Below are 11804 nucleotides of genomic sequence, written 5' to 3' on the forward strand. Positions count from 1 at the left end.
ACTGGCAAGGCTAATATCTAGAAAACATAGAAGTTGGTTTGTGATGAGTGATTTAAACAAGAAAAAAAACCTAAGCATTTAAATTCGAACCTTGATTTATTTTGGGAAGAAGGCCTCGTTTTCATGCTGCATATGCCAAAAAATGTTGCTGACGCAAGGTGACCTGATCTAAGCAAAGATTCTGCCGCCCACAGAGCAAGCCACCAGATCACCAATAAAATTGGTGCTCTCTGCCTATATACTTCTCGCTACACCACACTACGATACTAAACATAGTAGTACTAAATAGCATTTATAGCGGCCACCGTACCTCTCTAGATACACCTTAAGACAAAAATATTTTATACATGTCCGAGTGAATTAAAAAAATATAAGAGACATACTCTTCATGAAATGCTCGTCTCTATTGATTCTCCATACATATTGTCTTTTAATTATATTTATGATCTAGAGGCTCAAAGTTGTATCATGTTATCTCTTAGTTGTCTCTTATACTTGTAAAACCGATCCATGGTCTTAGGATAGCCGTAATGGTGTACAATCAGCTCTTTATAAAGAATCCATGTCAACATCTATCATATATGACAACAAATTAAACGAAGAGAGTGCTGCTATTTATGAACCTAGAGTAAGTCTATACAAAAACCGAGGTGGTGCAGAGATTGGATTAAGTATTAAAAATAGCTATAGATATCTACTATAGATACACCATTGCAAAGATTTACTATATTATAATATATATAGATGATATAGATGTTGCTATAGAAGGGGTGCTATCTACACTATTGCGGTTGCCCTTAGGCCCCGTTTGGTTTGAGTGACTAAAGATTAGTACCTTCATTTTTAGTCACATTTAGTCTCTAAATAGTTAAACCGTGGGACTAAAACAGGGACTAATTTGCCCCTCAATGAGTCACATTTAGTCTCTAAATAGTCTGTAGTTCCTCAATGAGTGATTAAAAGGAACTAAACCATATTAATTCCACTTTTGCCCCATTTATTTTAGTTGCACTAAATGTGGGAGAATGTTAAAGGATATTTTAGTCTTCTTATAAGTTATTTAATGCGTTCTGAATACTTTAAGTCGCTATAATCCAATAGGTTAGATACTAAATTTTAGTCACTAGACTAAAGTAACTAAATAGACCCTTAGGATTGTACATGCTGGAAAGCATCATAGAACCGGCCGCTATTTAGCGTAGTAGGCCGTGTCCGCGGCAGGCTGCAATAGCAAGTCAAAGTCTATAATTAATAGCCCTAGTTATTTGTGAATCTCAACGTAAGAGGATGTTTAATACATTAGAACTAATAATTAGTTAGGTAAAAAATGTTGATGAAATTAGCTAGCTAACAAATAGCTAGCAAACCATTAACTAATTTACTAAAAATAGCTAATAACTAAACTATTAGATTTGATGTTTGGATATCTTCAACTAATTTTAGCCACTAAGCTTACATTCAAACACTCTTATGGGGTGTTTGGTTATTCCTGCTAAAGTTTAGCCTGGGTCACATCAAGCGTTTGACTTTTAAATAGGAGTATGAAATATAGACCCAACCAACTGGACTAGATTCGTCTCGTCTTTTAATCTTCGGCTGACAAATTAGTTTTATAATCCGACTACATTTAATACCCGGAACGGAGGTTCAAACATTCGATGGGACAGGGGCTAAATTTTAGTTTGGGGTAACCAAACACCCCCTTAAATCTGTTACTGCCCACTTTCGTATCTCCATTCCATTACGAGTGGACTCATTGGTTACAAAAGTAATTGATGATAAGCCACTAAACCAACAAATCTTTTTTACCGTTTTACAAAATCGACAATGATCATTTTAAAATCTTAATGTAAGTTATGTTGTGCCGAGACATCAACTATTCAAGTTCAATTAAAAATCTTGTTAATTACTGTACTTATTTTGAACTTCCATATAAATTCACTAATAATGTATCAATAATTTATATTTTGTAGTTGCTATAAATGTGCGAAGAAGTCATTATTCATGATATACATACATACATACATTTACATGTGGCTGCTATTGGAATTTAGCGTCCACAATAGCGCCAGCTTACCGTAATCCGCTGCGTAGGCATCAATCGGCTACAAAAGTGATGCATGCCTAAACTCGTGCTGTGCAAACTGTTTTTGCATTGATCTAGGCTTGGACCACTCATCATCACGAGGATGTGGCGCAACTTTGTGTGGAGTGGAGCACATCACCTTCAAAGATGATGATGCCCTCCCTCCCTGCTTGGTACATCATCTCATGCGCGGCTCGTGAAAGCCGTCCTTGTCTTCTTTCCTTCCCTTTTGCCTTTGGGTTGTATACCACAGATTTTGCTCTTTTCTGTTCTGGACGTACGGACCAACTATTTGGGCTCCTGACCTCCATTCTGGTGCAGCACCCCACCCCTTCCCTTTTCAGTTTTTCACCTGATGCATATGGTTTACTAATAGTTTGGTTCAGCAGTAATATATAGTACTTTGAGCAGTAGATTATTTCTAGCGTCGAGTAGGTTTTCTTTTCATGTATTTGTTGCGCCTTTCGAAGAAGCAAAGGGGGGGAAGACACGCCATTGCATACGGGTATGGCCGAATGCATGGTCTACTGCATCGAGAAGTGGAGCTGCAAATTCCATCAAACGTAAACAAATCGTCTCGATACCTTGAACAACTAAACAAAATGTCCAGTTCTAACGGTATTGCTGCAATCTCGATGCGTCTTGTGAGTTCGGACCCAGCAAAAATACTCAGATACCAGTCTCCATCGACATGTGAACGTGATAGATGGATGCCATGTGCGTCGCGATTTCTTTTTCTTTTTTTTCTTCTTCTCCTGACAGCTACACATATCGGTTCTTTTGACTGGCCGGACCGTACTGCATGCGATAGGAGGAATCAGATAGCAAAGAATTGCTTGGTTTGTTTGATACTGTACCAAACTAGTCTGTTTGTTAAGGGAATCAATCCGTCCGCTATGGACCCTGACCTACCATGCTGCTGCTGCTGCTCAGACTCTTGTGCTCTTCATAGAGGTAGAGGTCACATGGGAGCTGGTGGAACCTTCTCATCATTCTGCTCTTCATAGAGGTAGAGGTAGGGCTAGAGGCAGAGGAGCAGCAGCATCATGTGCATCCAGCCACTCTAGCTGGTGCTGCACATAGGTGTTCTTTTTTCTCTTTTGTTGGTGCCCTAAGCATGCATGATAATTACAAGATGCTCCCTCAGCCTGTGCGGCCCTGTGGAGGTGGGTGCACACCTTTCCTCCTGCTTATTGAGAAACAATGGGCAGTCAGAAGTGAAAGGAGAGCCGCGAGCATCTGAATGAAATCTGCCCCCTTTTTTTTTTGCAGGTGTTAGTACCCTGATCAAATGAATAGCACATCATGGTTCCCCACCCACACAAAAAGGTAGGAAAGGTGCTGGAAAAGGTGAAGACGGAGACAAGCATCAGATCCACCTAGAGTTTCTTTCTTGGCTATCGTAGTTTACTCCATGCTGAGCTAGCCTAAGCTAGCAGTGATGTGGATACTGTCTGGATCACCATGTGTGGTTGGTGCAAGGGCAAGACGCATGCATGATCACAACTGTCCTTCTTATTAATCATTACCACCATCAACCTGAAAAGATCTCAGCATCAGTGCATATAGTAATTAGTAATAGACCAGTAGTAATCCATATGGACGTCTTGTTTGTAGGCTGTTCGCTCCGGATTAAAGCCAATTCAATCTATAAAGACAAAACACTATAGAAATAGTAGAAACCGATGCAGATTAAAGCCAAACGCAATCATTATTAGTTCCTGTTCAGTAGTAAGGGATGGCCGGCTGGTCCAATGTGGAATATAGATGGCATATCTCTTTCATCCTAAATGCTCATCAATAATGTTTTCTTTCCTACAAAATCAGAAGATATGAAACACACACACATATATATAGGCACACACATTCAATAACCTTAGAAACCGAAGCAATAAGCGTCAACTGTTAACGAGTGCTGCTAATTATTGCTGCAAGTACTGGTGAAGCAAATGAAAGTTAGGCTGCCTCTTTCAGTTTAATTGATACTAATGGTATCCAGTCCAGTGCATGGGCAAACGAATCATTACACTTATTGCAGCGTCTTGTTTTGCACCGGCCGTCCCTGCATATACGAAGAAGGGTCTCTCTTGCCCTCCTTTCTCTACCAACTTTAAATTTTAGATCAAATCGATCGGTATGTGCAACTTTAATATCGATATCGGTGTTGGAGATTTTGTGTATATTCAGCAGATGAGATGAGCAAGTTCGCACTTCAGACAGATGGGGGAATGGTTATTATACGGGTGTCAGGAAAACACAGTAGAGACAGCTATTAGGTGTTGTATCCATACTCCATAGAGACAAAAACAACAGAAGCGGTACAAATTAAAACCAACAAGATGGAAAATGACATACTACTGTAGGTGTCGATTGGCGTTGCGCTGTGTGCAGCTGGCATCACTGCACTGCACACATATATATCCTGCAATGCTTCAGCGGCACGACGTGGCGGTGTGGACGTATGGTCGTCACGGATGAACAACATGCATGCTCGCACTGTTGTTGGTTCGTGGGAGCTCCCCGTTCGTTCGGTGGCCCGTGCATTCAATGCCTCCTTGACCCTAAACCAAAATTACAAGTAGAAGATCAATGCAGAAACAGTACAGTAATCCAAACAGCGAATCCCACCAAGCTTTTACTGAGCCCAGCAACCAGGCTGTCAGGAACGACACCAACCAAGCAAGCAATTCTTCACTGGTCTTGGTCGCTTCCGAGTTCCTTCACGGTTAATTTCTCGCCACCAGATGCCAAATTGGTGGGGATGTACACGTACACACGCGCAGAGGGTGGGAGAGAGATGGGGCACATGGGGTGCTTGCTGCTGAGGACAGAAAAGAGAGAGAGAGAACTTGCAATGGCTTCGCTGGTCTCGTCCTAAGTAGGCCATGGCAGTGGCACTGGAATCCAACCGTATTTTGTCTGTCAAGTCTTCCCTCACCTCCTCTCTCTCTCCTCGACATGGAGGCTGAGAGGTCAGAGGTACCTTCCTTCTGTAACTGCAGCTATCAGGAGCATTATTTGTCTTGTCACCTCACCTTAATCTCTCCATGATAAAGCTCTCCCATCTTTTACTTTTCAGATTAGATTAGAAAAAAGGAAGGCGAGGCCAGCCATACGCTGCACGCATACGCACCAGCGCGCAATGCGAGGTCCCCATATTCTGTAATCTTCCTCACCCAAGTCACGAGCCTGCCTGCCTGCCTGCACTTCCCTCCTGGCCATACGCCATAGGAAGAACAGGACACGGACGGAGGTGAGGGCACCACTCGGAAATCCTGCCATCCTGCTAGCTGGAGGGGCTGTAGCTGGACAGTGACTGAGAGTGAGAGGCAGCAGCGGTCCGGTGGCTGGCCTCCTTGCTGGATGCTCGCCGTCAGGGAGGTACGACGAGCACGACCGCCTCTCCCTCCCGGGAGCGTTCCCTCTCCGGCGAGGTCCCTCCTCCGGGAAATGCGGCGGGGCAGTTACAAATGACATCTTCTTCTTCTTCTCCTTCGTAACCTGCTGCAAAGGAGGGCAACCTCCTGCATTTCCGGGTTCTCTTTCCACGAGAAGGGAAGGGGGAACCGGAGGATGCCGGCCAAGTACCTGGGGGCGTTGGCGGAGGACAGGCGCCCGGATCTCTATCGCCAGGTGGGCTGCGTCACCGGGATCTTGCAGGCCTTCGACCGCCGCCACCATCTCGCCTCCTCCCACAAGAGGCTCCTCCCCCCAACAGGTTCGCTTCCTTGCTCCTCTCTTGAAATTCTAGCTTCTGTGTTTGTAGCCTTCGCATGCCATTCTAGCTTCTGCGTGCTGTCCGGCCGTGATCCGTCTATTTCTACCCCATCTCTTTGCCTTGTGATCTTTTACCACTTAGATCAGGTTGCATTCGTGATTTTAGTATACTGCTCTGCAGGTTTGAGTCCATGCAGATGCATGCTCCCGACTTGTGTGTTGATTGCACCCAACCTGCAATGAATTGCAACTGTTGATAACTGTTGAGTTGCCACCTTTTCCAGCAAAGGTCTTCGTTGGTTTGGTTGAAACTGATAATGACCCACCTCTTGTTGTCTACTTCACTCCTCTCCTATAAAACATGTATTTTACCCCTTATACTATAGAAAAAAATTAAAATTTTAATAACCGTTTAGGATGGTTTTGAAATTGGTTTCACTGACATGGCATATTAAAGTTTAAATAACCTCCTAATATATCAAGGGTTTAAGTAGATTTTTTCTTTTTTTTTTACGAAAAGTTGGTGCTTGACACACCAAGAACCATCCTTTCACAGCCCCATTAACCATGTCCATAGCAGCCACCGACAAAAATGTCCGAAATGGAGAAGGGCTGTACACATAGTTCATTGGATCAAAAGGAAAAATGTTTCTGTGCTTTTTCTACTTTAGATGCTGTCACTTTGTTTCTTTCTCTTTATATCATCATATGTTCCTCGCAAGATTTTCCCTGGCTTGCTTCTGATTTTGCAATGTTGTCTCTTTTTTTTGGTTTTGTTATAAGAAAGTAGAAAGGCATGCTCCTCTTTTGCCTGTTTCAGCACTGACAACGATTTCACTCCTTGAAGCAGGCCATGCACCCAGCAATCCAAGCAAAGGGGGAGAATGCACGAGATATTCACCCCAGGTTGTTCTGGTAAGTTTCTGAATTTTATCTGCAGTAGAGTAGTTATATATGTTTTTTACTGGCACACAAATCCTGACTTGAGTTACTGCAAACTGCATCCAGGAGAAGAACTCGAGTAAAACTTGGGCTGATAGCCAAAGAGCACCAGCAACAGAACTATCTCAAACCTCATATTCATCATCACCCTCTTCGTCATTCTCATCCCTTGATGGCAACAGGTCAACACAACAAGACCTATCATCCACTGACCGAATGCTATTTCCAGAGAGGCCGTTTAAGAGCTCGCCGAAGCTCAAGAGTTCTTTTGACAGTGACAATGGACTCGACTACCCTGATGATGCGCTTACCAAGTCCAAGAACATGCCCATAGTTCAATCCAGCCTGCCAACTCTTGGTATAAGAAATCTTGTGAAGGATTCAATCTACAAGGATAGCCATGAATTGTCAGTCAGAATTAGCACTGAAGAAGAAGTAAAAGATCACCCATCCAACTGTGGAGATCAACCTATGCAATTGAATGGGCCTCACCATGACAGTACACAAGGAAAAAGCAAGGGTCTCATGGACATCAACGAATCGCTTCGAGTGCTAGCCAAGCTCAGGGAAGCCTCGTGGACTCCTCCTGAATCTGTTCATCATGCAAGACTCTCATATGATGCTCCTCGGTTCTCATACGATGGAAAGGAAGCAACATCAAAATTGAGGGAGGTACCGAGGTTGTCATTGGACATCAAGGAAGGTCACCTTTGGAATCGTGAAATTGACTCTAGGTTGGACCCAAGCTTGAGTTCTGCAGACAGAAACAGCAACACTGTTACTGGGTCCAATGCAGCTTTCGAGACCCAGCAGGAACAGCCTGCCTGCAAGCGGCTTCCTAGCGTTGTTGCAAAGCTCATGGGTTTGGAAGAGTTGCCAGAGCATAATCAAAGTACAGCATCATCACATGCATGCAATACCGTTCAAGAGAACAAGCAAGATGCCATGTTGAACTCCTTGAGCATCTCCTACCAGTACGAGCATGCTCCTCAACAAGAAAGGAATCCTGATTCAACTGTAAGAAATTTACCCAACTCTAAGTTCCCTGTCCAAACTGCACCATGGAAGCAACAAGAAAGGATTGTCCTTCCACGAAAACTGCCAAAGGGATCAAAAGGAGCCCACGGAAGAGAACCTGCTGCACCATGGAACCAGCTGAAGGATCTTGATTTTCAGCAACCAAACAAAGACCTTAGAGCACTTAAACAGATTTTGGATTCTGCAAAAGGACTATTAGAAAATAAGAAACGGGAGGAAGCATTTATGCCAAAGCTATATAATGGAAACCATGATGACCAAGAGATGGCCAGTGCGAACATGAGACTGAACCGTAACACCAACAACATGTGGATGCCTGAAGAGAGCAACGCTGAAAGCTCTTTCAAATCGCCTATTGTGATAATGAAACCTTCAAAATCTGCAAACCTTTACAGCAAAGTGGATTCTTCTGTCTTCCCATTAGGAGGTTCATCTGATCTCCCACAGCCACAAACAAGCAATAGCACTGATAGAAGGAAAGCTTCAACGATTAATAGAACCGCCAAAGGGCAATATGCGAAATTGAGTCCAAGGGTGCCTACTTCTCAACCCCTTGTTTCTTGTGACAGGAGATCATATGGAAGGAATGATGATAGCAGCAACAACCAAAAATCTAGTTCACTGCTGGTCACTGAGAGCTCAACCAGAAGACAGCAGCTGCCAAGGAATAGTAGCGTAAGTATGCAAAAGAACAAAAATTCCACTAGCCCAAAATTACTACAGAGAAAACTTGATCCAGAGCGGAGGGCTAGACCACCTATTCCTTCTGCTGAGTCTAACAAAAGCGAAAGGCAATCTGGAGATAGGAACAATTCAGAAACAGTGTCACCCCGAAGCAAATTCAGAAGGAAACTTGTGCGCCCACAAGGTGATGATGGCATGCCCATTGGATTGAACAACAGGACAAGGAGCCTGTATCAGCATGACAATGATATGTCCATAAGGTCAGATGGCAGTATAAGTGTTGCTTCAGAGCTGGATATTATAAGCAATGACAGATCTACAGGAGTTAATATTTCTAACTTTGAGCAAGGCATTGGAACTCCATCTGGAAGGAACCCACAGAAAGTGGTAAAGAATTTCCTTGCAATTATGCCTTCTTTCTAAAGCTTCACTAATTTAAGATGATAATGTATATTTCCAATACTTAACTACTATGGAGAAAATAATAATATGTAATGGAAATAGTATCTGTTTTTGGTCTTGTATTAATCTCTCTCCAAATGCTAGTTGTTGTTGGGCCAGGAAACGAGAATGGAAAATTAAATCGCATGACATACGATGCTGCATGTCTCATTTTTATGGTTTGTGTCTTCAGAAAACCTCATACGATGCAAATATGGACGTGCCATCTGTAGACCCTTCAGCTGCTATTTCGGAACGGCCCAGTCCAGTTTCTGTGTTGGACTCTTCATTTGATCAGGAGGATTTGTTCCCTACCAGCAGGACTCCAAATTCACTTGCTGTTGGTATGATAACCTTTTTACAATCTCTCCATACTTCTTTTGTCAACCATAGCAACTGGAAGCTCAAATATGTTTCTTTGTTTCACTTCTTTAATGTTTCAATTTACCTATTGTCTATTCTAGTTGCCGATTGTACTGTCCTAGCAACATTTGAACCCAAAGTTCCATGTGTACTCCATTTTGTACATCCCAAATGCTTATACTGACCCCACTGTAAAATATTATGCACATTTTGATGCCAAAATTTGTAGATGGCAGTGTTTACTAGCACACTAGTCAAGCATCACAGGGGTTTCGTGGTACATGTTTATAGCACATGCCATCTTGGTTAGTTTAATGTTGCATAAGCAGCAACTAAAACCTTTACAAGTCCTTTAGATGGAAAGAATGAAAGTGGCAACAGAAGCAAAAACTACTCTACTTTGCAGTTTGCACCTACCAAATCAATGTTCTCCTATATCCTTTACATCAACATGGCTTTCTCTGTGTGTTTGAAGCACAATATACTGCACAATGCATCAGTTAAATTCTTGGCAGTGTAAGTTCAGTGATACTGAACCATCTAGCTTTGTGGACACACACTCTAAATTTTACTAGTAGTGCATAAATACTCGTGGACTATAATTGAATTCATCAAATCATCACAGATGTGTAAATAACTCAGTTTGTGCAGTGCTAATTCAATTCTCAAGCATTGCATAGGTTATAATAGATTTACAAATTTGACAACAATGAGTGAAATCTACACGACAGCAACATTAGACCGCCTAGGAGAATGTTTGAGCTCTTTTTTGCTAAGTTCACTCGCTATTTGTAAACTGAGATGTACTAGAATGATTAACTACTGTGCATGATTGTTTACTAATTTTTTTGTCAGCCAGACATTGACTTAAGCATTGTTCCCTGAAACCTGCAGATGATGAGCGCGAAACATTAGAGGAACCCTGGAAACCATCTGTCGCTATACAGTCCAAGAACAATAAACTCGCAAATGTTGCGAGCTTGCTTGAGAAGCTCCAGCAGCTTAGCGTGAACAAGGATGAGGATGCACCTCCGGTTGACCATATTGCTTTCTTGTGTGAGACAGAGAGCCCAGACCACCGCTACGTGTCTGAGATACTGCTGGCCTCCGGTCTTCTGATGAAAGACCTAGGTTCAGGACAGACAGGTCTCCAGCTCCACTCCTCTGGCTACCCGATCAACCCTGACTTGTTCCACGTGTTGGAGCAAAGGAAGGCTGGATGGGTCAGTACACCTGATGGCATCCATCAGAGCAGAAGCGGCACAAAATCTGATCCCAGGAGAGCGCACCGGAAGCTGATGTTTGACACTGTGAATGAGCTTCTCCTTCAGAAGTTTGAGAAGGAAACCGCCGTTTATGCGCTCAGTTCCTTCACCAGAGCGAAGGATCCACCTGCAAAGACTTTTAGCGGGCAACAGCTGCCGAAGTTCATATCTTCGGGAATTGAAGAACTGGATATGGAGCGATCGTCCATCAGCCAGAAGGACAGCAGCGTGATACCTGATGCAGAGATCCTGCGGAGGCTGCAGGGATGGACGAGCTTCAGCAAGGAGCTCCCGGGGATGGTGCTGGAGATCGAAAGGTCGATATTCAAGGAGCTGGTGGACGAGGTGGTGCATGGGGAGTCTGCTGACGGCCCGGAGATGAAGGCTGCTGGCAGACGGAGAAGGCGGCTCTTTGCTTGATACGGTTTGTTTGACCATCGCCATCCACCATTTGGATGGGCCTGATTTGTGAAGCTGTAACTTTGTTTGTCTTGCCATGAGAGTGAGACCCTATTTCATCTCAAGAGAAGAGGGAGAGAGAGGGGGTAGCGCAGATTTGGTGAGAGACCCGAAAATGGGCATTCGTTCGTGCTATATATAGATACTATGTATACCATTGTTTCTTGACTCCTTGTGATTTACTGTGGATGATGCTATTTCAGTAAAAAAAATGGACGAATGACAGTTGTTTTTTGCCATGTAAAAGGCAAATTATATACGATGATGAGTAGACCACTATGTTGTATGATGCATAATATTTATCTATAAAAAAGATAACATGTTCAGCAGATAAGTGTTGTAAAAATTTGTATATTGCATTGAATTTATGGTCATATAAAAAGAGATTGAGTCTAGAATAGTGACATACATGATAGGCTACGGATTAGCTATATTTAAAGAGAAACTTGTTCAACACCGGTTAATATAATTTAGACATAGCCAACAGAGATCTTTAAACACACTAGGCATAGTGGGATATTAAGGTGCAATAGCAATAGAAAAAACCAGAAACTTGTTCAACACCGGTTAATATAATTTAGACATAGCCAACAGAGATCTTTAAACGCACTAGGCATAGGGGATATTAAGGTGCAGTAGCAATAGAAAAAACCACTAAGAAAGACCAAAGTTGTCATGGAAAAAAGTAAAGTACACTATAGATCCCTAAACTTATTCAATCGTGTCATTCGTACCCAAGGTCTCGAAACTTGTTCGACCATGTCATCTAGGTCCCTATGCTCTTAAACGAATTTTTAGGTCTCTAAACT

General features: G+C 42.8%; 1 protein-coding gene and 1 long non-coding RNA gene across 6 annotated transcripts; one reads left to right on the forward strand and one right to left on the reverse strand.

Moving 5' to 3' along the window:
* Positions 1 to 3445: 3445 nt before the first annotated feature.
* LOC109940931 (uncharacterized) lies at positions 3446 to 5038 on the reverse strand. Of its 2 annotated transcripts, XR_004851413.1 has the most exons (3): positions 4763 to 5038; positions 4442 to 4647; positions 3446 to 3625 (listed from the first exon to the last, which is right to left on the reverse strand). It is a non-coding gene; the product is annotated as an uncharacterized lncRNA (long non-coding RNA). The 2 variants fall into 2 exon arrangements; XR_004851412.1 differs by having other exon boundaries at positions 3446 to 4647; positions 4763 to 4855.
* LOC100279500 (uncharacterized) lies at positions 4408 to 11254 on the forward strand. Of its 4 annotated transcripts, none has more exons than XM_020540459.2 (6): positions 4408 to 5065; positions 5166 to 5804; positions 6654 to 6718; positions 6812 to 8854; positions 9102 to 9252; positions 10166 to 11252. In XM_020540459.2, exons 2-6 carry the CDS (start codon positions 5660 to 5662, stop codon positions 10954 to 10956), a joined length of 3195 nt encoding a protein of 1064 aa, XP_020396048.1. In that variant the 5' UTR covers positions 4408 to 5065; positions 5166 to 5659; the 3' UTR covers positions 10957 to 11252.
* Positions 11255 to 11804: the final 550 nt, after the last annotated feature.

Source organism: Zea mays, chromosome 7 (genome assembly GCF_902167145.1).
Source record: "Zea mays cultivar B73 chromosome 7, Zm-B73-REFERENCE-NAM-5.0, whole genome shotgun sequence".
Classification (NCBI taxonomy): domain Eukaryota; kingdom Viridiplantae; phylum Streptophyta; class Magnoliopsida; order Poales; family Poaceae; genus Zea; species Zea mays.